General features: G+C 42.6%; 1 protein-coding gene and 1 long non-coding RNA gene across 3 annotated transcripts in view; one reads left to right on the top strand and one right to left on the bottom strand.

The window, feature by feature from the left end:
- The window catches only part of LOC105200938 (paired box protein Pax-6), a 35,094-nt gene extending 27,498 nt beyond the window's left edge, over nucleotides 1-7,596 (bottom strand). Inside the window, exons 1-2 of one of the 2 annotated variants that reach the window (XM_026130127.2) lie at nucleotides 6,620-7,596; nucleotides 765-1,065 (exon numbers count right to left, since the gene is read on the bottom strand). In XM_026130127.2, the coding sequence (XP_025985912.2) occupies nucleotides 765-777 (13 nt within the window). In that variant the 5' untranslated portion in view covers nucleotides 778-1,065; nucleotides 6,620-7,596. The remainder of the gene's footprint in view (nucleotides 1-764; nucleotides 1,066-6,619) is intronic. The other variant, XM_026130126.2, reaches the window with a different exon arrangement.
- Nucleotides 7,597-7,966: 370 nt separating this feature from the next.
- Nucleotides 7,967-18,086, top strand: LOC120356988. The gene is made up of 2 exons (XR_005574195.1): nucleotides 7,967-8,243; nucleotides 13,868-18,086. It is a non-coding gene; the product is annotated as an uncharacterized LOC120356988 (long non-coding RNA).
- The last annotated feature ends 9,475 nt before the right edge of the window (nucleotides 18,087-27,561 follow it).

The raw sequence follows: 27,561 nt of genomic DNA, 5'->3' as shown, positions 1-27,561 counted from the left end.
ATTTAACATCATATTTTAAGCACATTGCGATATCTTTGCTAAACGATTCTAAAAAACTTTCAGTCAAGATCTTTTTAAAGAAAAACTTATATAAGTTTTCTTAAAGTTAGTGAGAATAAGCGCAATTGATTCTTAACTACCTAATTAAGACTGCGAGATGCGCATACTTGCGAGTTACTGAATCTGTATAGATTGATTACTGCAATCGCTTCTTACTCTAACTAGGTATCTAACTTGTGCCAAGTGACAGTCAGACTGCGTCGCAAGAAGTCGTTGCGATTGAAGAGTTCGAAAAAACCAGCGACAATCCAGAAATTTATAATAAAATTTTTTAGTTATTTAGCCCGTAGGGGGTGGATCAAGCTTCGTAAGAATTTCCTCGTCTGTTTATCTTGCTTCACTTTCATATAGTAACTTTTGTAGAGTTAGAATTGTGAGAATGATTCTTGCATCGTCCTTGCAATTCTTGCCGCAAGTTTTTTTTCATTTTTACGTTGCTCGCTTAAAAACAAAGTGTTCGGTAATTGACAATATTTTCTCGCAGAACAAATCAATTACGGTCATTCTTGCAAATGACTCTTCATCTACCGACAAGAGTTTCCGCCGGCAAAGCTCATTTGCTGACCGCATTTAGAAAATCAGCTATTTGTTTGCCGATTATCGACCCGCCTGGCGCGTCAATACTATTCCGGTCAATCGCCAAACACCTCGTTTTCTCGCCGCGACGCCGGCTCGCGCAAATTAAGTAAATTGATTCGACCGACCTTTATGCGGCATCTTCCAAAAGGGCGGCTCGGGGGTGGGCGAGCAAGGGTTAGCCACCCCCGCGCCCAACAGGGTCCTTGCCGCGTGCAGCGCCGCCGCCGCCGCCTCCCTGCTCCGCACTGCTGCAGCGCTCGGCGGGTATTCCGGAGCGCTGTCACTTTCGGCGATGCCGCCGCCACCGCTACCTCCGCAAGGACGAAGGTGCAGGCTCAGCCGACCGCCGCCACTGCCGCCTCCGCCGCCGCTGCCGCCGCCGCCGCCGTCTCCACCGCCGCCACCTCCGGCCACGCTAACACAGTGCTGAAATCATTTAGAATCACTCGATTAGATTTCCCCTCGATCTGCGATCTCCTTTTAATTAGATGCTTTCGCGCCTAATCCGCTCGGAAAGAGAGAGAGAGAAAGAGAGAGAGAGAGAGAGAGAGAAAAGCGTACGAAGTGAAAGAGTATTGATTAAATAATACCAGGTATTTATTTCACAGTAAATTCAATTCTGGTACTTAACATGATGAGAGTAACGATAAATCTGATAAGCGGAGTACTTATTTCAATAAGCCTGTTCGGTATTAGACTTTTTATAGAACTTTTCTTAAAGTTTTCGCACTTTAACTTTCTCGAAAAGTAAACGCAATCTTGTACCTGTTAAAATAATATCTTTATAATTATATACATACACACACACACACACACACACACACACACACACACACACACACACACACACAGTAATACATCTTTCAAAAGAGTAATTTTTAAGAGGAAACGAAAATTAATAATTCTCTGCTTCTCCTCTTTTCTCCCTCTCTCTCGCTCGTTCTCTGTGTTTTATTTAAAACAAAAAATAAAAACAGGAAAAATCCACCATCGTTTTTAAAAAAAAGACATATTGATCGTAAACATGTTAAAATTCGTATAACATGCTATAACGCGGATACCGTATTATCGGAGCTGGATAATATCGCCGATAATGCCGTAACTCTCGCGGGGAATATATCGTTGCGCGATGATTATTTAGTGCGGAGCGCGATCAAAAACCAATTTCGGGCGTAACGACGTAACGTATCGGGAGCATGGATTATTAACAGACGCGAGCGCGTTTCGATTTACAATTTCGCATCGTTCTTAATCGTATTGCGAAATTTTTACTTGGCGATACGCGAGAAAAAAAGGCTTTACGCGATGAAAAAAACGCAACGGCGCGAGGCGGCGCGCGGCTCGCGATAGCCGACGGCGAACGGCGCGCCGCGGCGCGAGCATCGGTGTTAACGATTAACGAGCGCCGGCGCGCAACGGCCGAAATAATTTTACATACGTTCACAATAATTTTATAAATTCACGGCAATTTACGAAAATTCAATTGATCCCTATACCTTTCCGCAGTGCGGTGCGGGCGCGGCGCGTCGCGACGCGACGCGACACGATGCGTCGCACACGCCCTTCCGCGCGCGTAAATAACGCGGCTTCAAAGAACATAATTCGGGGGATTATCGCCCGCGAAGCGCGGTAAATATTGGCGCCGTCGAAACTGGTTCGCCAAAAGCAAATTTCAAAGTGCGCCAAAAAATAAATAACGCCCAGGCAAATAATAAACATTGCCGTGTCGGCGGTAAATTTCCGAATTTTTCCAAGGCTGATTACGTCCCGCATAAATTTGTTCGTATTACTTTGCGCACCGCGACAATAAATCGAAAATTTCGCGTACACGACGCGCGAAAGAAGTGCCGTTAAGAAAGTGTGTGTGTCGCGTTGTTACAAAGGGTGCCAATGAAAGGGATTTGCGTTGAAGGGATTTGCGTTGTCATTTAAAAATTTCGAATTTAATTCGAATCCGATTTCTTTTTGAAAGAAAAAAAAACGCGATTTTTGTTCTTGAATTTTCAATGTTATTACAAACTTGATAATCGTGAATAAATTTTAGATATCATTATGTTGCACAATATTTCATACTTCGTAACAATAAATCACTGTATTCGTGAACGGGGCGGCACCGTTACGTTCTCAGACTATACATTGACTTTGAAATAATGCATACTTATCGCTGGTTATTCTATTTTTAAAACTGAAAGCCGCGGAAGATTATACGCGTACATAAAAAATGAGTGCCATTCACAACGATATACACATATGATTCACGCGCATCCCTACCTTCTATTTATCAAAGCTACCCGATAATTAAGCAACATTCTCCGTAAAGAAGAAATAATTAACGCGTTCGTGCAAATGATTGAACGGCGATGCTATTTTCAGAAGGGGAATCGTGAAAATCAGCGTACGACGAGAAAGCATCTAATCACCGTCGCACTAATCACCGTCGCACTATCGAACACCTGCCGCAACGCCTTCTTCTCGATCCTCTGACGATCGAGAAATCCGACGTGTGCGCGCGAAGCGGCCGCGAGCGCAGCGCGTCTATGCGCATTCCGGCGTGCCCCTCATCTCATCACGGTTAATCATCACACGCCGGCGTGCGTCGGGACGAGCGTTAATTGTCATTCGGCGAGACTCGTAGATCATTAGCTCCTTTCAAGCCCGGTCGCGGTAACGTCACGACGGCCGACGGCAAAGCGGGGGACATCAATACCCCGCGCGCCCGGCCGGATCGAAAAGTGCAAGCTGTAAAGCGGCGAGCCAAGGGTCGTTAAACGTGGTCGACCGCGAGATCATTCCGCGTCTCGTCGCGACTCACTGCCGAGACCCTGCTTCTCAGCGGCGCGACGGCGAGAGGAAGAGAGAAAGAGAGACAGAGAGAGAGAGAGAGAGAGAGAGAGAGAGAGAGAGAGAGCAAGCTCGTGGCTCTCCCGCTACACCGAGATCTCGATTGGATCTACGCTGTCAAAACGCGATTTCGCGCGACTGGCAGAGAGATAAATAATTTAGTCGTTGATACTTTATATCCTGCAACTTGACGTTACAGAAACGTTTCCCCGCGGTGGCGATCTACATCACTTATATAGCGATGGAATGAAAACCGATAGATTTGCATAAATACAATATTTCGCAAACGAGTACGCGTTACAGGCTGTACTTATTTTATAATAATGAATTAGTTATCCAAGTGGACTTTGCGCAAATTTTATTGAACATTTGTGATACAAGTATGATTGAACGAGTCTACGTGTAAACGTTATAGTAAAATTTGTTTTATAGCGAAGATTTTTCACGAAAATATAACGAAATTTTTTACCAATAGCAAAGACTGTGATTGCGGTCGTAATTGCACGATTCAATTAATAAAAAGCGCGAGAAGACGTGGAAACGGTGGGCCACTTGACGCGAGCACTTGAGGACTTTTAGGTAGCAGAGCGTGGAATGAAATACCAACGAAATTTACTGCCTCGGAGTTATCCGGACAAGCTAGGCGGCGTGCAGAACGCGACGGGGATCTGAGGAACGAGCTGCGTTTAGTCTCGTTGAAACGATGCGACTCCGCGCGCTACCTTCTCGGCACACAAAAGCGGAATATCTCACAGGCGACCTGCATCTCGTCGAGCGCGAAAGGCGGAAGTTTAAGCACGATGCATTAATTTACGCCAATTAGGACGCCGCCGGCGGTAAACTGCGAGCGCGTACTCACTGCGTCGCCGTCGCGCTAATTCGAATCGGATACGAATTCGAGTTAATCGGCTTTTTAATTCGCCGACGCAACTCCATAGTGCCACCGATGAGTTACCCCACCGAATCAGATTTCTACGCGCGTATTAAACAATATAATTTGATTCTTTTTTTTTGCATAAATTGAAATTTTAATTATCCCGTAGCCTCAGAACGACTCTATATTATTGTTGAAGCTAATGTATCGAACGTTGAATTTTTTTCGATCTCAAGTGATCAGACAACTTGTCTGCGCGAAACACGAAACGCGGACGCGAATCAATTTACAACGGAATAGCCACAAGAAAAGAGACGCAGAATTAGTAAATAATTGAGGCTAAGATTTTTTCCCCGCCCTGTCCTTTTTTCCCTTCGCCGCCGACGCTTCGGGCACGACAAAGGGCTTTTCACGAAATCTCCGAGGTACGCTTTCTTTGTTAAGCACTCGAGGAGACATCTGTTATTTTCCGAGATTGTATCACTTTCAATGAGAGAAGTGTGTTCGTTTCTCCCTTCGTCTAAAAATAATGGCGACTATCGTGTGCTCCTCGAATAAACATGCAAACGGAAAGGGCGCAGAGAAGTTCACATTGTAAAATACGGCTCTCCCAGCAGCTATAAAAGCATTTTTGATGAAAAATAATTTCGCGTTTCTTTCATAATGTCCTTTTAAAAATTACGGGTGCTGCTTACGAGCGAGAGATAATAAGAGTATTGTAATATGCGCACACATACTCTCTTTCTTTCTCTCTGTCTCGTTGAAATTGGAATCTAAATAATTACGTGCGCACGAAACAGAAGGGATATTAAAACTACAACGTCGAAACTCACATCCAAGATAGTAATATCTGAATACGAATATTTTATACAATAAAAGTGTAGAGTGCAATCATAAATTCATGTGTAAAAAGTGGCCTAATGAGAGAACCCCTTTCGTCTTTTATTCTATCCAAAATGTAGTCATCGCACAAGTTACGTCATTAAGTCGTGCAACTTGAAATACAAATCAAATAGAACGAGATTGAAACGTGAATAGGTCGTCTGTAACGGGTTAGAAAATCGAAGCAGCGGTAAAAGGCATCGCGATAATGCCTCGCGCACCTTCGTTAAACAAGCCCGATACATTCCGCTTGTAATCGACAGTTTTTTTTCGCGATCATAATGAGGTACTCGGGCGTTAACAACGGCATTGTGCCACGCGCAATTTGTAGTTAACCGTCGCGTCGCTTCGTGCCGCACGTCCAAGTTATTACATCTATTTCGGTTTATTACAGTTTTCTATAGATAGTAGAAGAGACGCGGTCTCGCAAGGAAAAAAATTCGCTCCTCTGTCAGTTTTAGACGAGATATTTCTGCTCTTATTACATAAAAGAGATAAGCGTCTCATAATCTCATAAATTAAAAAGAAATGCCTTGCTTAAACTGACAAAATATATATTGCATAGAAATTGATAATTCTTCATCAGAGGTGTATTCCAATTGCGAAAATGCATGTAATAGAATTTATAATGTATAATGCACCCCGTGAAACATTTTTCAAAGATTTTACATGTTGCGCATTATTAAAATTGTGTCTAAGCAAATAATAGTTATATAGAGTGTTACAGAAATACACAGAATGCAAATTAATATATTTTATGACAATGTAACTTATTAAACTCGTAATGTTCTCAAATAATCTTCACATTATACATTATTTTAACTATTATAGGTATTTTTACATAAAAAATTAAATATTTCAAATTAGTAATTGTATTCATTTTCATAAAATACTCTATGATCAATTGTGCAAGTAGAATGGAAGCTTTTATGGCAGTTACATCATTGTATTGTTTTAAAAATGAGAACAACTACAATTTATTCGTTACAAATAAGAAGAATATAATTTATAGCGTTTAAACCGAAGGTATTTAAATCAAAAATCAGTTCTAATTTTCTACAATAACGCAGTCACAGTGTACTAAGAAAATATTACAATAATAGGCCATATACAAATCTCTAAGTTTTGAAGTGAGCACGGAGATTAGTTAACTGAGGATAAACTTGAGCTTCAAACTGCTCTAAACTCTACAGTTCTAATTTCTAAACTAAACAGTTACTCAGCAGTGTCGTACGTAAGCTATAAGCTTTATCCTTAATACTTTACACGCGTTTACGAAAGGTCCACCGTCCTGGACGGAGCAAGAACTGGTAGTCGAATAAAATGCTTAGACGTCCCGTCGAGCGATTCGTCTTTTCATCGCGCAAGTGAATGCGAACGTACCGTGTCGAGAATGGCCGTGGTCAGGCCGGATCCAGCCACCAGCTGAAAGCACAATCCGCGACGGCGTTGCTCCGTTCACAGCACTTTCTCGGCGCGGCTTCCGTTGATCGGAGCTTCCACGCTCCTCGGTTAACGCCGGTGACGAGAACTCGAGAGAGTGAGAGAGACGAAGGAATCGGCGGCGGGAATGTCGACGAATGAGTAAGCTGCGGCTCAACTCTGCTCGATCTCACTGACACACTACAATCGCACAGCTTAACGAGAGTCCATCGAATCTCGCAACGTCGGGGAATTCACACTGTTTGGCGATTAACGCTGATTACAGTCGTCAACTTGCGACATTTGGCGCGACACGCGGAGGGATGTTCCAAGAGAGAGAGAGAGAGAGGGAGAGAGAGAGAGAAAGCGAGAGGGTGCAGCGATTGATAATCGTCGTCGTTTCAATCAACGCCGTACTGCGAAAGGATGCAAGGGTGCTAGACAGTATCCAGCGCACAGGAGAGTCGTCTTCGCGGCCGGTGTCTTCCGCGGCACGGTTGCGCGGCTTCTCTCGTGCGCGGTTTATCGGCGTTTATCGCGCCTGGCTGGCTGCGGATGAGCTGCCTGCGAGGCAACCGGAATGCAGTTGAACGCGCGGCGTCGGTGGAGAGGAAAGAAGCACGTGCCCGACTCCCAAAACAGGGGTGCAGTGACGCGTCGCTGCTGCGGTGCGCGGCGCCCGATTGACCACCAGAGTCTGCCTTCCCGCATGCGGAGATCCCTGCCGCACGATTTTGGCGTCCCCACCCCTAAGCGCGCAGCGTTCCCTACACATCGTGTACACCATCTCCCTTCGGTCGGTGTTGTCCCTGCTCTCTCCTGCCGCGCCTCTCGCCGTCTCCGTTCCTCATTCTTTTCTCCCCCCTGTTCTCGCTCTTCCTCTCTCCTTCGTCCTGCGCGAGCGAGCGGAGTCGACCAGGCAGTTGCCTTGCCTCCGGGCAACGTTGCCCCTGACGAGGCTTCTCGGCCAGGACAGAGTGCGGCATAGTGTGTATCTGGGTGGAGCCATGCCGGCGACGATGGCGTGGCGGTGGCCCGTCGCGCTCGCCAACCGTGACGGTGGGGATAAACCGCAATTGTGCCGCGCGACGCGGCGCGGCATCGCGCAACTCCGAGCGCGCGGCGCGGCTCGGCGCGGCGCCCTCGAGAGCCGAGGCTGTGCGGCGGCGGCGTCGCCGCCGCCACCGCCACCGCCACCGCCATCGATCGCTGTTGCTGGACGTTCTAACGGGGGCGGTGCTTGCCGTGGGCGGTGTTCCCTGCTCCGCGTTGGATCCGGAGAACCCCGACGACGACGCCGCCATTGTTTTCGGCGCGCGACGCGAAAGGTACGGCGCGTGCGAGATCCACGCCGACGCCCGGCGTCGCGACGCCACTTCGCACGCAACGCCGTCGCCGCCGCCGTCGTCGCCGCCACCGTCGTCGTCGTCGTCATCGTCGTCGTCGTCGTCGTCGTCGTCGTTGTCGTCGTCGTCGTCGTTGTTGTTCATCCGTCGTCGTCCGATGAATCTTTCCGTCGTCTCTTTCCCTGTCTCTGCCATCGCCGCCGCGAGCTGTTCCGCGCGGATTTTTTCACGCCGCCGGGGTAAGTTTGTCGTCGTTGTGATTGCACGCGCGAGTGTGTGAAAAAATGCAAAATTACGACGCTGTTTGAGTCTCGCGTGGGATTCCTCTTTTATTTTCATGCGTTTGATTAAGTTGTCCTTCTCTGTCCGCCTTTCTTTCGTTAAATTCATGCTTTATAATGCGGCAGCAGTGCGACTGAAACGATTCCTACGAGTTCCTTTTTTTCCTTTTACTCATTTTTGCCAACACAATGAAAGCTAATGATGCCTCAGAGCATTCTTGTGTTCTTTCGTTACCCATCAGGTCTCATCAGCACAAATTAGAACATTTTCATCAGCGTAATTTATTGTATCATAATTTATTTACTGGTCCGTATTTAGTAACTTACAAGCAATATAAACTATTAAAACTGTGATTGGATATAGTATCCTAACAGCACATGATATCGAACGAATATTGTGACATTTTAAAAATATACGCATGATATCACGATATTGTACGAATGTTCTCACGATATCTAGAATATTCTCGTATATTCATACGATATCTTGTGCTGTAAGGGTAAATACATATAATACTTTACTGTATCCAACAAAAATTTATCAGACTTCTTCTAGATTCCTAATTATGCATCATTCTCCATTCAGTTATCAAATTAATGATTAATTATTATTAACTATTATTATTCTGTAAGATTAAGTCCCTGAAATAATCTTTTCTATTAGATTGATTAGCTTCACAGTGTGTTGATCAGTTCACGTCTTTGGCATTATGAGATAATTGGATAGATTTTAATTTATTGATTTCGCGTAATTTTCTTTACGAGCTTCCGCGCACAGTAGTTTGTACAGCGGACAAGAACAGTTTGACACGGATGGACGTCAAGTTTGACACATCCCGATGCCGCTTTCACGCATAATGTCCATCACGTCGTAATCCACCTTTCGATTTATCTGCCTTTGGCAACCCATCAATTTCATTTTATTTTTTTTTTCTCTTCAGTCCGTCTGTATGCGCAATCGCATACATGCACGAGCTTTGCGTCGGTACATTTTGTCCAACCCTCTTGTCGCACCCCTTTTCTCGAATCCCCTGCCTTTATTTTATCTTTCACGTTTTCTCGGTCCGCACATGTATAAGCGTGGGTTGACATAAGAGGGATTGCGCTAAAAGAACCCACTCTAATGAGAGATAATGGCGGCCGCGAGTAAAAACCGGCGTTTGCTCTTTCTTTGAGAATTAGCGAGCGTTTTAAAGCGATTACTTCGCATACAAAGCAAGTCGCACGAAACGGCGTATTAACGTGGAATTAGAGCGAATGCATTTTCGTTACATGTATTTGACAAATGACGTTTACTGATGGTTGGATACTAAAAGATAGTGTTTCCTTTACAATTTATTTCTGCGGTGTTTATTGTGTAATTCACGGTACTTAAAAATTTACAGCTTGATGTTGAAACATTGTTAAAGATAAATAAAATTGCGGAGATCAAAAGGATTAGGTGCGCCAAGAAATGCTTTGCTCTTATTGTGTTTGTATTGAAATGTAGCATTAACATTAAAAATGCAATCTTTACCAATGGTCTTTTGATAATTCAATAAATTGAGCACATTTTTTAACGAAAAACTATTTCTCTGGTGGATTAAAAGGTAAATATCTTTATGAAATCTGTGATTTGCTGTTGAGAGAATTGACACAAGTGCTAGGTAATTGAGAGAACCAACCCCTTCGCTTAAAATAAATACTGTAAGAGAGTCGAGATTCCTTTGCCCGGCCGGATGGAACAGGTGGGTCCAATTAGGCGCCAATTACCTGCGTGCCTAGCTCTTTCTCGCTGGTGCGGCAATCGGCGCGATTAACGACACGCTCGGAGGAAATAACGCAGCGAAAAAAAGAACGGGACGCGAATCGTTACGAGAAAGTTGCGCGGATGCATCCAGCCGACGCGTAAATTATTTCGATCATTCGTCGCAGCGTATGGAGCCCGTCGCCCGCGAAAAACTCGTCGACTACCAATTATTTTTATATTCGAAAAGCGCATGTATGCCTGCCAATTGTTCGTACCAATCATAACTTCGCGTTGGCGCCATTATACCATGAGAAATTGATTTTACAATAGGATTTGTTCCACGCTGTTCCCTGCCATTAGTAATGTGCAAGTGGAAATAGAAAACTGTATCGGGTTCACGTAATAATTGTCGATAAAAAAATTAGAGATCATGAAAAAAATAAAAACGAAAACTTTTTTCTTTCGAATGTACAATTGTTTCCTACACTGAGAAAAAAAAGTTGCTAAATTTTTCAACTTTGTTAAATTTCTTTAATTCAAGTATTTATGTATTTGATTTTAACTCAATTATATGAAACACTTGAACTTTAATTTAAACATATTTAATTTAAACATTTATATATTTAGCTTAAATACATAAATATTTGGAATGAAGAAATTTGATCAAGTTGAAAATTTTAGTCAAGTAAACTTTTTTTTCTCAGTGTACTTTAACTCTTTGACTACGGCTGAGCTGTATCACTATATACATAGAGTGACCGTAAAATTTAATTAAAAAACAGCGAACGTTCTTTAGATTAAAGAAATGTTATGAAAACAATTAAAGACTTTTGATTGATAGCGATAAAGAATCGAGATATAGAAAATAACCATTATAGTAATCAAAGGGTTAAGAAGTCTTTCTTCTTTTAAGAAGTTTATCTTCTTTTCCGCACTGTAACATAGCGAGAGCAAAAATTGAAGCGAATTTAACGTTGTGAGAACGTCTATACCTCGGTGCGCACTAGTATCAAGTAACGAACTTTCAAGATTAAAGAGAACATTCGCGTGACTTCATCGTACGTACAAAAGGAGTGTCAGAAGGCACCTAAGTATCTACTAAGTGCAGATGATCTTACTATACATTAAATACGTAACCGATCAATACACAATTAATCGGCCAGGCATGCTTAATCGAAGACGAGAATCGATGAACACGCCTAACACCTCGACGCGCGCGAGTTGTTCGATGAAAGTTTAACGAGACTCGCGAATGGTTTACGAAACATCCGAAAAGGAGAGAAGTATAGTTAACAAAGGATGATAATAGAATTGAATTAACGAAAAGAGCAGAAATAAAATAATGGACAATTAACAGATTGTCTGATTAAACGTGTAGAATTAATGAAAATAAATACGAGATCAAGCAATCTTCCAGCAAAAAAAGATTCTTTATTCGCTGGTCAATTTTAAGGTAAATGTCCCAATAACGTACAAGAGACAAGCTTATTAAATTTTTGTAAGAATTCACGATTTTAAATAATCCACAATAATTATATAATTAAAATATAAAATGTAAAAGGTTATTATTAACATATAAAAATATTATATTATATACAAAATACTATATACAAAAATAAGAAAGATTAGTTAATTATTCTGAAAATAATAAAAGCTTTCCATACAGTGCAGAGCTTGCAGCACAACGTTGTTGCAACGTTCCAGCAATATATTTCTGCAAGCTTCTGTGCTATATGAGTTGTGAAGCATCTGAATAAAACAATATTCGCACAATCTGAAATGCTTTTCTTTGTTCCTAAATACTTGTTCCTAATGTATTATTTATATTGTTTATAAAATAAATACAGAAATATTATCTTAATAAAAACACAATGTTTTTTTTTTAAATTTGTTAAACGTCATGAAAATATGTACTTTAACTCATTGTCAGTTGTGTTACAATACAAAACTTTTTTAACGCTAATTTTTACAATATTTAAAATAACCTGTTTTATAAGTATCTTAATATTTTTTTAGAGATTATAATTAAATATTAATATTATTTTTTAAAATGATATTATTTTTGGTATTATTTTTGGTATTATTTTAATAATTAATTTTTTCAGTATTATTTTAAATATTATTTTAATATTATTACAACAAAAAACACATTTAAAATTAATAATAAGTTAAGATGAACAGTAAGTGTCCAGAATATTCAGTTACTGAGACATTTATCTTATTTTTTGTTACGCATTTATTTGTATTTTGAAACTGGCCAAACTTTTAAAATTCAAATTTAGCTTTGCTACCGCTGAATTAGCTTGTCTACTTGTACCAATATTTTGCTTAAATTCGTTATACCTGTAAACTTGATTCATCTGCAAGGTAAATACATTACGTTTCAGCGTGGGCGGCGGAACTTGTCGAGAAATCTTCAAGGTAATACTCATTCCGAACCGATTCGCGGCAAGTTTCGGAAACGATGCACCGTTCGGTGACGTCGTGATGAATACGAAGAGTGGATGAGAGCCGTCAGGATAATAAGGTCTTTATATGCCGTAGCTTCCACGCTAAATATTGCCTCCAGCTAAGCAGCGGCGCTCGGCTGATAGCCGTGAAACACGCGGCAGCAAGTGGCTGTCAAAGTTCGGTAGCGCGTCTTTCGACACGGTCCTCGTGTATCTTTCGGCTTTAGCCGCCGTATACAATTGGATTTATCAAGCCGGCGTCGAAACGCGACGAATCTCTTATGTGCTGTATTTGTTCGCGACGTGTACGGGGTTGACGTTTCGGATGATTGTCGGCGCAGGACTAAATTAATCAGTAGTACTTATATAGGTTTTCTTATTGGCACATCGTACCGCTACTATCACATCCATTTTGCATCGCGTATACCTACCTTCGTCGCCGCTTACTTCGACCTATTACCTGTATTGAATATTCTGCAAAACAACTAGCGCTTAGTGGTATTTTTAATCGAACCGATTTCATGCACAACGGTGTTATTCGAACGTTTAACACGAACAGAATACTATCGAGGCCGCATTGTTGGCAGCATTTTCATCCGAAGCATTTGCAATTCCTCTTTATTGCCTTTCGGCTTATCCGGATTGCGCCTCGCGCATTTACGAGTTGCATTTCATCCTGATAATCGCCATTAAGTTAACGAACTGCAATACGGGCATTTGAACGCATGGAACACGCGGATTAACGTACATTAATAAAATTATCCGTGTGAACAATGGATTATGCGCTCGCGGGCTTTAAATGTCTCGTTCCACGACAAAAAGAGACCGGCGCAATGTGATTATCGGAACAAAAAAAATAACGCGGGACAAAGATACGCCGCGGAGAATAATAATTACAATTTGCGAGTAATTGATTTAGCTACGTACGTATAATAACAACGGGGGGTAACGATCGAGCGATTTGCTATAAACGCGATATCGGCTTCCGTTGTACTCGTCATTTAAAAAAAAAATCTGTTAAAATATATATAAACGATTATATATATAAATTACACATGTACAATTTAGCAACATTTCGTATAAAAACCGCAGCAAATAACAGGTTTCATTTGGATATCCAGCAATATCCATCGGTCATTCTCGTGCACGAGAGAAAAGAAGAGCATAAAGCGCGCCTCGATATCGGCGGTCTTTAAAGGGCCAACTTTTAAAGGGCCAACTTTGTGTCGAAACGTGGTTACCCTCGCGAAACTTGCGCCGTCGAACGTATCGGATTACTCTCTCCGCATTTGCCCTTTCTGCGAGCAGCCACGCTCGCTACGCGGAAGCGCATCCGGGCCGGGGGCCGGGGGCCCGTATCCCGTAAACGGCGTTAGGTGAATTTTATTATTCTCTGATTTCAGGCTTCGGCGCCCGGCGACGAAGGACGCGGGCGCGGGCGCGGCAGCAAGTGCATCTCTTTGCGGCGACGGGGCGCCCGACATCGCGGTGTAATCAGACACCGGCGCGAGGGGGATGGCGCGGGAGGGAGAGACGTAGAGACGTAAACGTAATTGGAAACATCCGAGAGGGAGATTGGCCACACGCTTCTGATCCGCGCCGCGCCGCGCAGCGTGCGCGTTCCGCCCGTTTCCATTCTCCCTTCGGGCCGTTCGCCGCAACGCGAGAGCGCTATACATCTCCGCTTTTTCCCGCGTCTATCTGTTAACTTTCGCGACGGTTGGACGAACTTACGGGAATGTGTCTCGTTTTTCCTCGGGAAAAAAATATTATTCCGCGAAACTACCGACGTTACATCGCGGCCATTCGAAAGATCTTTCGACGAGATGAAAATTCTGCTGAAAGTGCTGAAAAATATCGCGCCCGTCACTGAACGCCAATCGAGAACCTAATTAGTGCTGGAAAGCGGGACATGGAATAGGCACTATAATTACCCAATTTTCCGGTTATTAATAATTATGTTTATTTTTTTTGTGCGACTTCAAAGATATTTTATATTTACGCGAGAGAGCCACCTCTCACGAACGTGGATGCTGCGAGAGAAAAGCGCTTTCTTTGTGCGACGACGTTTACAATTACGTACGTGCGGCTTTGTAAATGGCAGGGCGCGCGCGGCACGCATGATTAAGCAGAGCCCGGCGATAATGCGCTGCGTGCGGCTCTACGGCGTAAAGAAGGTGTAAATACCTCCCGATGATTCCTCGTAGGATCGAGGCGGATCGCGCAAAGGGAGCCGACACGGAGGCGGCTCCTTTCTCGTCGATAGTTTCAATGGAGAGTTTTTCTCATAGAGCCAATCGTCCCCCTTCTCTCTTTCTCTCTCTCACTCTTTTCTCCTGTTCCCCTTCATACCGATGCTGTACGCGTGTACACGGAGAACGGATAAAAAAGACGAGATCTCAAAAGGTACGCGGAGCACCGCCTCTGATGAATGCCGCAACCAGTTGGCCACCATGTTTTCCCTCCGCCGGTGTGTGTACGCCCTACTCTCCGAAACATCCCCTGTGCCGCGTTTCCCTCCGTGTGCCGACTTTCCAACCCCTCGCAAAACCGCGATTGAACCCTTGTACATCCAGCGCGTATACTGCGTACTGCGGCGTCCAGAGGTGATTTTACGTGCGCTTTGTGAACGACGAAACGGGTAACTTTTGCAGTTATCGAGCAACGCTACAGAAATGTACACCGACAAATTGGATTGCCATCAATGATTTTAAAGCGGGGACGAAAGATCACCAGTATGCATCGCGAAAAGCTCCATTTTGTACATACATAATAACATGATTCATAAAAATTAAATTTTTCCAATGAAAACAGAAGATAGAGTCGCTGACATTGTCTGAAAAAGAGAAAGGAAAAGAGAAAAATGAATACCAAAAATTAATATTTGAAATAATGATCTGGACAATAAAATAATTGAATGAACAATCAGACGTTCAAGCAATCGCTTCGATTACTTCGATACCTACGCGATTACAATTGATATTATATTATCATGTTCAATTGAAAAACGCCAAGTTTTGCCTGCGAAGAAAACGCTCTTCTATTCTATCGGTTCGCAATACGTCGTATTCAGCGCGTACATACACGTAGAGGAAGGCAAAGATGAAGGAGGAGAAGCAGAAGACGGAGGAAGAAAAAAGGAAAACGCAGGCAGGGCAAGAAGGAGAAAGCCGGCCGATAAACAAACTGCCAAGGATCACGGCACTTTAATCTTCCTTTGACGGCATCGGCCGCTCTTTGCGGCATTGAATGAAAAGAGAACAGGAGGGAGGCGACCCGAACCCACCCCATTTCTCCCTCTTCCGCGCACTCGACCCCGCGACTCATTATGGCAACATGCGGTAAGTATGCTCGTGCTTAAGTCTCGGCGTACCCTTCGGGCGAGGGTTGCCCTATAAGCAGCGTCGGTATTGGTTACACGTATATACGTGCGTGTACAGAATGCCCATCGCAAAAAAAAGCGGTGGTCGAGGGCCCGCAACACGACGGAGGTACGTGCGCGCGTTACGGCACTGTCGAAAACCGTCGGGGACAGGGTGGAGGAGAGCATCCCTTATTTCGCGGCGGCTCGTTGCACGGCTCGGCGCATCCGAATGGTCTCCACTCCCTTGATCCGGGAGGGGGGGAGGGAGGGGGTTCCAGGTGGTTCCTTACCCCCTCCCGCTTTCCGGACATACTCTCAAAAATTAGGCATCGTGGATACCGAGCCGATGGTACGCGTTTCACAGCTGCGGCGCGATGGAAACGGCCAGCAAGCTGCGCGTGTCTCCACCTTTGTCCTTCTCGTCCTGCAGTCATCATTGTATTTTCTCAATCCTAGCGGTTCGGCTATGAATCTAAAACATAGAAAAATACCCAAGATAATGTTAATTCGACTAAGAACCGGTTGTTCGACCTTCGGATAAACACTGTGATAATACATGTAATGAATAAATATCTATGGTACACACACATCTAATAGAGATGTGTAGACACACAAAACATTTGCATCTATTACACATTGAGTTATTACACGCGAAAATGTACTAGTCCCTTTAACGTATTGAAATTTAATTTGTATATAACACAAGTTATAAAAGAATCAGTGAATAGTAAATTATTTACGTTACAGTAATTATAATTTACACAAGCTTTAAAAAATACTTTCAAGACGCATTTCATAAAATATTAAACAGTTCAGAGAGAAAGAATCCTATAAACTAGAGGTCGGATTTTATTCTTACTTATTACTGGCTTTACATAAACGAGAGAGAGAGAGAGAGAGAGCTTCCGCGAACTCATCCACTTTCGCAGTTGGAATATATTGACGAAGGCACGTAACTTTTTACGAGAACTTTCGTCGAGATTCAAAATTCTCTGCAACTCGCAAATAAACCACCTTTTCAGCCTTGCTGGCTTTGCAAGCGCGGGAAAAAAAACGCGCTTGTCCGCGAACGTAACGTTTCTATTAAACAAGCAGAAGTGTAAATCGAACGCATTTAGGCGTAAATGTGGGACGCGAGTGAATTCCATTCTGTCTGTCGCTACTTCGAGAGTAACAATTTAACGCTTAAGTTCTCAGACAGTGTGACCAGGTAAGGGAAGAGGAGCCGCAGCAGCGTGGTACCAGGCCCCGAAGATAATCCCGACGGTGATGGCGACCGGTGCCGACGTGATGGGACTTACCCCACCCCTCGTACGGAGTGCCAACCCCTCGAGTAAGAGGCAACGATACCGCCGAGGTCTGAAAGGCCGCTGCGAATAACGCGCTTACGCGCGATCATCCGACCGCGAGTCTCGATGCCTATGACAGATCGTGCCGCGGCGTCCTTGTGAATATCGCGGGGACTAAAGCCTGTGCACTAAAGAGCGAAAAAGGCGGGGGGAGGGTGGGAAAGGGAGGGGGAGAGGGCTAAATCTTTCGTGGATGGCCAGGCGCGCGCACCGCCGGTGACAATACGGTGTAGATTACTTTTCAGAATGGGCGGCGTGACGTAAACACGCTCCGGCGGTTTTCTCTTTCCGAACAATACCCGTGTTTGCCGACACAATTTGTCTCGGATTTAGGTGCGTCGGCATAAATGCGCTGTGCCTAGATACCTAGATGCCGAACGATACGCATCAAGCTCTCCGAAAGCCTGCCCGCACTTCGCTTGCGTTGGCGAACGTTAAACTTTCCCGGTGCATCATTGTAGTAGCTAAATGTGTAAAAAAAGTCAGCATTACTCGTTTGTTGATTAATATTCAGCAATCAGATAACATTTGCATTTATTCTGCACTGTAGAATATATGAAAGACACTTGTGATACAAATATTGTCTATTTTTTTAGCGTTCATCGTTTCTAGGTATTGAGTCGTTCTACCTACTAGCTTAGCCTTTCAGAAATGCAGCCGTAGTTGAGCCGGTTTGGTAGCTAAAGAAACTCATTATACTGTGAGTAATATTACCTCACGCGGCATAATATTAACGCGGACGTCTCAAGAACTTGGAAAAGGGTCGAGCAGCGCGTCGCGATCGAGATTGATTTGATCTACCGCCGACAGGGTGGCGGGCGAAACGATATGCCCTGGATATCGGGGCCTGATGAAGGCTTCTCAAATGTCGTGTTGGACTTGGACAGCGAGTAAGAGAAAAAGAGGAAGGGAAACAAAGGACGAAAAAAGAGAGGGAGAGAAAGATAGGGACTGATTGAAATAGAATGGGAGACTAAGCGAGAAGGACGCATTCCTAGACAGCTTACCAGAATAGACACACCGCCATCGGCCGTCGCACGTTTTCTCATACCACGTTTTCTCATACCCAAAGGTAGCGGATTTGTTTCTTCTTCTTATCCGATCTTAGAGCAAGAGCCGCTTGCTCGCAGGTCGCGACCCTACCGTACAAAGGCACTCCGAAGACGCAACGTCTCTAGTGTCATCTTCGAAGAACTCGGAATTACAAGAAGATTACGTGATACCGTTGCTTCCTTCTTTCCACTGAAGTTACTTGCTAAAATATAATTTTGTACAAAAATAAATCGTTCAGCATAATAATAAATTGTGTTTTTGTACACTTCTTTCTTACATTAAATTTTCCCAGCATGAAAAATCTTTCATTGTCGTTTGTAGAAATGTTAATAAAATACATTAATAGAAACATTATTATTTTTGAGATTCTTTGAGCGTTTTTATCATTTATGAGTGTAAGAATGATGACTCCGAGTGTTCAGTTTTATTGTCCCGATCCGTTAAAACGATCAGAGTGACGCGCCTATAAAACATAACACTTATCCGAATCCTTAACGTTAGGTGGGTGAGTACGCCGATATTTATGGAGTACTGATTACATCGTATAATAGCAAGTCGAATCACTGGGCGCGCTCCCCCAATGCATAGATCCCTCCTCCATTATAGGGAGCCAGCCAAGTGTGAAGTATTATCATACAAATATAATCCTCCCTCGACTCCGTTAGGAGAGAAATAATATTTGTCCCGATCGTACGACCAATTATCTCAACTTGTGCGATATGCTAACGCGCATATATGCATACATAGGGTGCCCGTATTCTTCTTCCTTCGTTACGATTATTGATATGTACAGGCGAATAAACATCTCTGCTCCTTTTCCCATACGCGAAACACAGATGTGTTCGTTCAGCTTCTAAGTATTGTTGAAGATTCACATTTTATTATAGTAGGTATGCATGTTTTATTAAAAATATTAAGATTGATAATAGGTCATGTCTTTTCAAATAAGTAATAAAAAATATTTAAATAATTAAAAAATTCAAAATTTGAAATAGTTTTTATTAGAATTGTAAATATTATTTTCAGCAATATGTGCATTTTTTTGTATAACAAAATATGTTAGCTTGAATAAAAGAAAAATAATTCGCGATATTGATCCATAGTTGGGATCATGAAACTTCTCTGCTACACACAGAAAAATGTCAATTCTGTTGCTAAAAAACAAAAGATTAGTTGTAGAAGCAAAAATTTTTCTGTGACGACTAAGTTTTAGCTATATATAACTGAAATTTAGCTACCACATACACATTTTTGCTACTGGAACTAATCTTTTTTCCGATTATTCCATTTACTTTTTTCTTTTAGTAAGTAACGATTATCTTTAATAAAAAATATTTTCTATGATTATCCTAAAATGTACTTATTACAATTTTTGAAAAAACTCATTGTACTGAAGAAAAGAATTTATACTCTTTCAAAAAATATAAAAGTGTATTAAAGAACAGCCACAGTAGGCAAATGAAATTTTTGTTTTAACTGTATATTTTTTAAAAAAGTATTAAATTACTAGAATTTAAAATATATTTTGAATAAATTTGATTCTTATGATGAACTTATGATAGATGTAGGAATACGTGAACTTGTGAAATATTTGCATGTAATAAAGTAATATTTACTTAATTTATAGTATACATTTTTCTCTGTATACACGAGAGTTTATTTTAAGTAAATATTACTGGTTTCAAGTAAGTATACAAGTATTTTAAGACTATCAAGAAAATATTCTAAAAATAACCGTTACTTAAAAGAAGAAAACTGAAAATTAAGTAATCATTTTTCTTAGTACGAGAATGACATTTTTCGCGAATAGATTTATTTATTCTCAACGTTAAAGAAATATTTTGTATATGATGATAATGTAGATAAACAATAAACTATACGAATAAAGAATGAAAATAGAAGGCATCTTACAGAGTGCATTCACTTATTCGCAATGTATAACTGACGACAACAGTGCAGTCGTTTGTGCTTCCCAACCCTCCGCGAAACAGTTGAACTTCTGGTTGGTCATCTACACGAGATCTGTCCGACAATGATTCGCCTTTTCCGTGGCTCCGCGATTGATGAAACCGCCCGTGAGAATCTTCTGAATCAATCTTTGTACGGTCGCGTTTATCAAGCTGCGCCCCTCAATCTTACTGGATTTCGGATACCTAGTAACGAATGTCCGAGGCAGAATCGATTGACCCTGGAATTTCTTTCTTCGGCGATATCAGTCTCCGCATTTGTTTTCTGCAGTAGAATCTCAGCTTAATATCCTGCCCGTTAATCCCCTTCTATCAGACATTGTTATTATAAAATAATACTTTGAATTTGAATTAAAATAATTCAAATTAAAATTAAAAAATTAATTTGAAAATTAATTTTCAAAAGAATTGAAAAATGTATGTAAAATTATACAAAAAATATCATTTTCAACACTAAGATCTTGCTACACTGTATATACATTGGTTTTTCCTCGACTTAAATTAAATAAAGTTTGCTGTTATTATTATTTTTTTTTTTTTAGTAAACTTAATTGGCAAATATTGCAAAGTTTTCACAAAGAATAAAATATCGTCCAATTTGACATTGTAATGTTGAGAAAAAATGGTATCATTCGTTTTAATTGCTCGCTAAGGAATTAAAAGTTTAATTTTCTATGCGAAAATCACGTGATGTATATCCCTGAAAATGTCCGAGTTTCGTTGAAATGCCGTCAGGTTATTATATAATATCCAAACACAAAGCTCATTTCATTCGGTTTGTTCCGAAACCGTTGCAGTAAGTTGGCGCAGTTTAAGTTGGCGCAGTTTCATCCATAGTATCGAGTCACTGTGGCAGCGACTAATATAGTAGCATTCAAATTAGATGCCTCGTTTCCTCTTGCGGGCTTCTCTCCCGCCGTGACAGATATATCGAGAATTAACATCGTCGAAAATGGAAAAAGAGCGCGGGATGTGGTAGCACAAGGAGGCAAGGACCTCGTTCCCGACTCTCGGCATCGGCAAAGCATTCCTCATGTCAGAACATCGCTGTGCGTCTAATCCTCGGCGCGGAGGGAGTTGGACGAGGTCAGCGGGGCGCTTCGACGAGAGGCTACTGGTTTCTGGCCCCGCGCTTCGTGCACCTCCTATCCGGACCGTTTGTCCGTGCCCTCGTCAAACTCGGGAGCTCGTGCGCTCGTCCTCGAGACGACGTCTCAGCGTGAACCCTGTGTCCGTCTTCAACGTCCGCACGAATTTCAGCGGTGACTTCGCGGGTCGAAGGTAGAGCACGGGGAACAACGGAGAGCGAGAGGAGACTTTTTTTTTCTGACATCACTGTAAAGGGCATTAGGTAGACGTGGGGTGAGACAGGTCGTTTCAAGGCCTAAATTGGTATAAAGAAAACCGACCTATAGTTTAGCCGGTAGTATCATCCAGTTGAGTTCATTGGTAGTATTAAATTAACATTTCTTTGAATTTAATATGTATTCTTCAATCAGTTATAATGCAAATGCGAAAGGGGAAAAGGAGCTCGAGATGATCAAAATGCAAAGGCGTAAAGTAGAATTTTTAAACGACTCGTCTCATTGAAGCATTCGCCGCACGGGTCTGGCGCGATTCCACGAATGGTGGCGAAATCGATCGTATCCACAAATGATATTGCGCGAGCCAGCGCGAGCAAAGTCCGCGCGAAACGTTACTCCGAAGGTCTTCCGACGAGATATCGGCATGCGAGATCGTACGAGAGTCCTTTTTACGACAGTCGCGTTCACCGAACACGACAACGAGATCGCTCAGTCCGGTGACAGGGGTGCGTCCGGCCGCGTTCCGGCGTATGCGCGACGTATATGAGAAGTACGACGGAAAAGGACGAAGGTGACAGGATGAGGAGGAAGCGGGCGGAGAGAGAGGAGACGCACATTCGAGAGGCAGAAAGGGAAAAGACGGACACGGAGCAGCGGTGGACAAACGGACCACCCCGCCTGCGAGCGATCATGTCCCGATCACGTAAACTAGCCGCCCCCTCATCCATCATGCCTTCGTCATGCGCTATCACATGTTCACCGGTCTCCGCCGGGCTTCTCTCTTGTCTACTAGTTTTTTTCTTCTGCACCGCGCGCCTTCTCTCTCGCGACGTCGCAAATTGGTGCTGGGGAACGCGCGGAACTGGTTGCGCGCCGAGTCACCAGTCGCTATTCTCAGACACGCAACTTGTAAAATCAAGCGTATATATTTATCGCCTGCTCCTGGGCGTCTAGGAAGATTATACGCAAAACGAGTACGATTTCTTCTCTTCCAGCGAAGAGAAGAGGCACAAATTGAATATATTAAATATAATTAATAATCATTTTATAATATTTGAAAGTATGAATAATTTATAAATTTAATCTCTCTAGAGAGAGAATTGAAAAATATCACAGAGATCGCGTTTTTAACAGAGACCGACAGTCCTTTGTCCGTATTCGTCGTTATTTTTACCGCAATCTGATTTTATAAATTAAGGCTACGAGCACCGCCGCCGTTTGATTAGAAATTGTAATGATACGGTTAACGCACCTTATTCAGGTTGTACGATTCATAATTCCACGTTGTATGTTCGGAGCGGCTTTCATGCCGCGGATAGCAGCGGTCCGGCGTCCTCTGCTGGACAGTGGATCGCTAATTGCTGATTGATCGTTTCTGAATAACGCAATTAACCGAGCGAGAAGCCTGCACGATTGCACGAGAATATCAGGCGGATTGCGAAAAGGGTGCTTTAAGCCGACGACTCGAGACAGGAGGCTTCCGCAATAGCCGGCAATAATCAATTCCTGCATAATCCTCATACGTATATCTCGATAGTTTCATCACTTTCACACTTACGCAGGCTATACGTAAATCCGTCGGGATTGTTACTAATAATTGACATTTATGAAAAAAATAACCGGAGAACCCCGGTTGAAATCGATGTCGTTATAAAGAGTAAATTTATCGAGTCACATATGCATATTTACGCAAAAGGCTCTATATTTAAAGCTGTTATATTTAGATTAAGTGCGCATTACACGATATATTTATGAGGATTCGAGATCTCGAACGCTTGAATGTTGTAGTATTCGAAAGCGAATCGAGACCCGATAGAGCATTCTCAGCCGGGGGCGTGAGAGGGTGAAAAACGAAGGGCAGAAAATGAATAAAGGAGGTTCTGGCGGCACGTGCGAGGGCTACCGACCGCAAAAGAGGCGGCTTATATTATTATAACATGGGCACAGGTGGGCGAGACCGTCTATTGGTGGCGCTAACGAGGGATCGGTAATTATTACCCACGACTTAACTCCTAGCTGCTCGTGCAAAGACCTTTTATTGTGGCGGCTCACCCTTCTTCGTCCGAATCGATCTGGCACACGGTGATTTCGTAGTGTCGCTCGCGACTATCAATTTAATAAGCACTTTATGAGACGGTCGACCGCAAATTGCATATTGTCTGGCTGATTGTCGTAATTCTCGCTTACTTGAAATTTAAATTAAAGAAATTATTCGAGAGAGTTAAACGAGTGTAACATTGTTTTGTTATAGGTAAATATAGACAATTATATTTATTTCTTTATGAAATATTTTAATTCATCTCGTATTGAAGTCTGTAACATTCCTTTTAGTTTTACTTTACTCGCGTGAAAAGAACGGTTTTTTCTAAACATCTGAAAACTTTGCTAGATAAAAATCTAAAAATAATATTATTGAATCGTTATAATATTTATGTAGGACTCTCAACACAATTATGGTTAATGTTGCAAACAGTTTTGACATTCTAACAATCAGCATAAAATTAAGGGTTACAACAAAAAATTATTTTCACAGACCAATCTAGCTAAAATTTTGGATAACAACTTTTTCCGTGCATTTATTTTCACATTTACTGAGACCAGTACGTTCAATGAATATGTTTCTCTTTATTCGTGTTCGCACACAATTATAATAGTATATTATACGACTCCGAGATTTGATGGAGTTGTTGACCCTTGTTAGTGTACCCGCGTGCCGCAACGATTATACACTTTCAGCGCATTAGTGTGAAAGCACATTTACCTGTCCGGTCAAGGTAGACGATCCATCATCATGTCAACGGACCATTATAGTGTACGAAACATTTTGTATGTTCTCATATCTATAATTCCCTTAAATTCGGCTACAAATGATAGATAATATCAATGAAACGTAGAAAGATATGCACGTGTAAAATAAGAGAATTCATAAACAATACTTAATTTAGTGGACATTTCTTTTTATTATGATAATATTAAATTTTTATCCAGCAGTCATCGTTTGGAAAAATATATCCTTTATTAACCGAAACTATTCTAGAGTATTATGCATGTAGAAATCGACAAGATTGTAGAGTCCATCAATTTTATAATAGGAAAAAAGAAAGAGACGATTAAACGGACTGAATTGCGATCAAATAAAAAATTTACTGCAATTATTGTAATTATTTGTTAAGTACGATAGACGAATGTTAATATGTAAGTTAAAAATATATATGTGTGTATGCAAATTTTGTAAAAAAATGGATATACTTGTAAAATATTACATAATGAAATAAAATATATATTAAATAAAGTATTTATATAATGAGGATTTTCATATACTTCAGACTTTAGAGAGAAACGAGCCGAAAGCGAATAACGTTATTTTTTTCTTCGGTACTTTTAAGGGTGACAACCTTTTCTAAATAATTCTAAAACCTTTTTGAAATACTTAATAGGGCGTCTCGTCTTACAAAACCATTTTAACCAATAATTTTCGGAAGCGCTTTTCAGACTCGCGGCAAAAGCGAACTGAAAGGGAGCCGAAAACTGATATTACAATGCGGATATACCCTCTCAGTCTTATTAGTCGAGACTTGGATATTTGGACACCGATAATCCTTTTTTCTATCTTTTTTTCACCCGAGTCTAATCCATCTGAGTAACAAGTGGCAAATAATATCATGTATCTTGCGGCTGTCAAGTGTCCCTCAAAGCTTGGTATCTGATTTTGAAAATTTTCACGAAAGATGATCTATGACAACAAAAGCCGCCCAATTCCCTCTCTGTCCAGAGGGAGACGTCGGCCCGCTAAAATCACTACGATGCTACCTAGGGCGAAACGCGGCGCGTTTCTACCGCAACTTGTATTTGCAATGTGTTCACAAAAGAATCAAGCAAACAAAGCTATACGTGAATAGTTGAATCGGCGTTGTGTTTTAGGGTTTTGTCCGAGATGTTTCTGCTTCGCAGGATTTAAATCGAAATAAAGAAAGGAACTATTAGCTATTTGCTCAAAAGGTATCTGTTCCCGACGAGAGAAAAAGGCAGACCGCGCGAATAATATAAGTTAAAATATAATCTCATCAGAGTCCAACATGAGTTGTCACACATCTCGAAATTATGGAAGATGTGTGACAGACGCCAATGAACGTTGTCGTCGTACGAGCATAACGCCGGTCTTTGATACGATACGAATCGCAAAGAGGGATCTCCGACGAAGGCGGATAAAAAAATACGCGGGACGGGAGTGCGGGAAATTTAGAAATAAACGAAAGAGAGAAGAGGAGAGAAAGAAAGAGAGAGTGTGTGCCGGTATGCGCCGTGGCTGCCTATCACGCACTTTCACGTTTCCCGCTCTCTCGTGCTCGTTACTGAAATGAATGCCCGATACATACGCGGCGCGGTGGTGGGTTCCGCCGAGTCGTCGGTTCAGACGAGAAGCGAGATAAACGAGGGCGGACGCGGGGGAGACGCGAAGAAGGAGAGAAGCAGCTTCGCGGATCGAGAGTGAGAGAGAGGAGGAGGAGGGGAGAGGTGGCGGTCTCTGAAAGATGTCGGTCGCTTTGATGTTCGCCGGATGTTCGCCGACCGTCATCTTGCGCGTTACCTCACCGCGGCTGCGAGAGCGAACGAATGGCAATGCACCCTCTCGACCTGCGGACGCGTGTGGGAGCGTACATGTACGTACGCAACCGAGACGCACACGTACGCATACGTGCCATCGCCCGAGGATCGTGGAGGGTGGAGGGTGGAGTTGCATGCCGCGGCGGCACCCCTAGCTCTATCGTACTCGACTGCTCGCATCGATACTCGTCACGATAGCACGGACCCCCCTCGAAACACCCCCTCTAGCCCGCGCCCTTCGACCTCCCGCCGGCGATACAGTTTGCAAACAGCGTAAAAATGCCACTCGATTATTCTCCCCCGCGATACGAATCGCTGTCGGCCGGAGGCGGCAAAGTCGATTGGTGGAGAAGGTGATGAAGCGGGATGAACGTTCTTAGCTGATGCTTAGTCGATGAGACGAGATAGAGCTTGTCGTCCTCTCGAGTCTTCTTCGACGTAACAATAAAGATAGTTTGATTTCAATTTTTCACGATGAGCTTGTACGCACGTCCAAAAATAAGAAAATAAGAACAATGACTACATCTAATAACACAAGTGTAACGAAAATGTAGTAATATGATAAGTTAAACGTGTTAAACTCTGTGAACGTACTACATACATGGACGCGACGTAGACGCAATCGACGTAGACTGCAATATGCATCAATTGCAGCATGCAGGATATTAGAATTAAACGGATAAATATTGTTTCCGTTGCAAGCGATGGCACAGTTAATTGCACTGGCCGGCGATTGAATCGGGCGAAGAAATCACTATGTCGCAAGAGATCCATGGGTCGCGATATCACGATGACCGGCCCGGATCGGCGCTCCAACATCAATACTCATTAATGTTTATCACATCGGCGATCGGATCGCGCGGTGGACAAAGATTTCACTGGGACCGACCCACGAGCGGTAACCATAACGAATGACCCGCCGGTGAGCGTGCAGGTCTCTGCGTATGAACGCGTCCAGGCCGAAAACCCCCTGGCATCGGGTCGGCGTCCACGAGCCGGCTATTGCCTCTGAAAGACCAGCGAACATGACAATGATCTGGCTCGAGGTGGCTCGTTGCACCCGGCAGCTCTTGCAGGGAAACTCAGCAGGTTACTTAAAGTCTTTTCAGAAGCACCCTGATCGTTAGGTTCTCCGTCCCTTGAGAAAAGAAAAAAAAAATAATTAGAGGATTAAAATTTTCGGCGAGTCGCAAAGAGGAAGGAAAATAATTATAAGCTTAAAATTCGGTTGTAGGGATTCTGGGCACACTTTACAAGTATCGATAATCAATGATCTTTGTTTCTGTTACACGATCAAAGCAGACGAACCGTTAAAATTTATTTACGATAATATTCTTTGATATAATAATCAATTAATTATCAGAGAATTTTTATCGCTAGTAAACAAATTTTTTTAACGAAATGTCTTGTTTATCCCGAATAACATGAGTAAGTTTAAGATAATCCGCGTAAAAT

This window comes from Solenopsis invicta, chromosome 2, assembly GCF_016802725.1.
Source record: "Solenopsis invicta isolate M01_SB chromosome 2, UNIL_Sinv_3.0, whole genome shotgun sequence".
NCBI lineage: Eukaryota > Metazoa > Arthropoda > Insecta > Hymenoptera > Formicidae > Solenopsis > Solenopsis invicta.
Note: the sequence above shows the minus strand (reverse complement) of the source record. Positions and strands in the feature narration are given on the sequence as shown.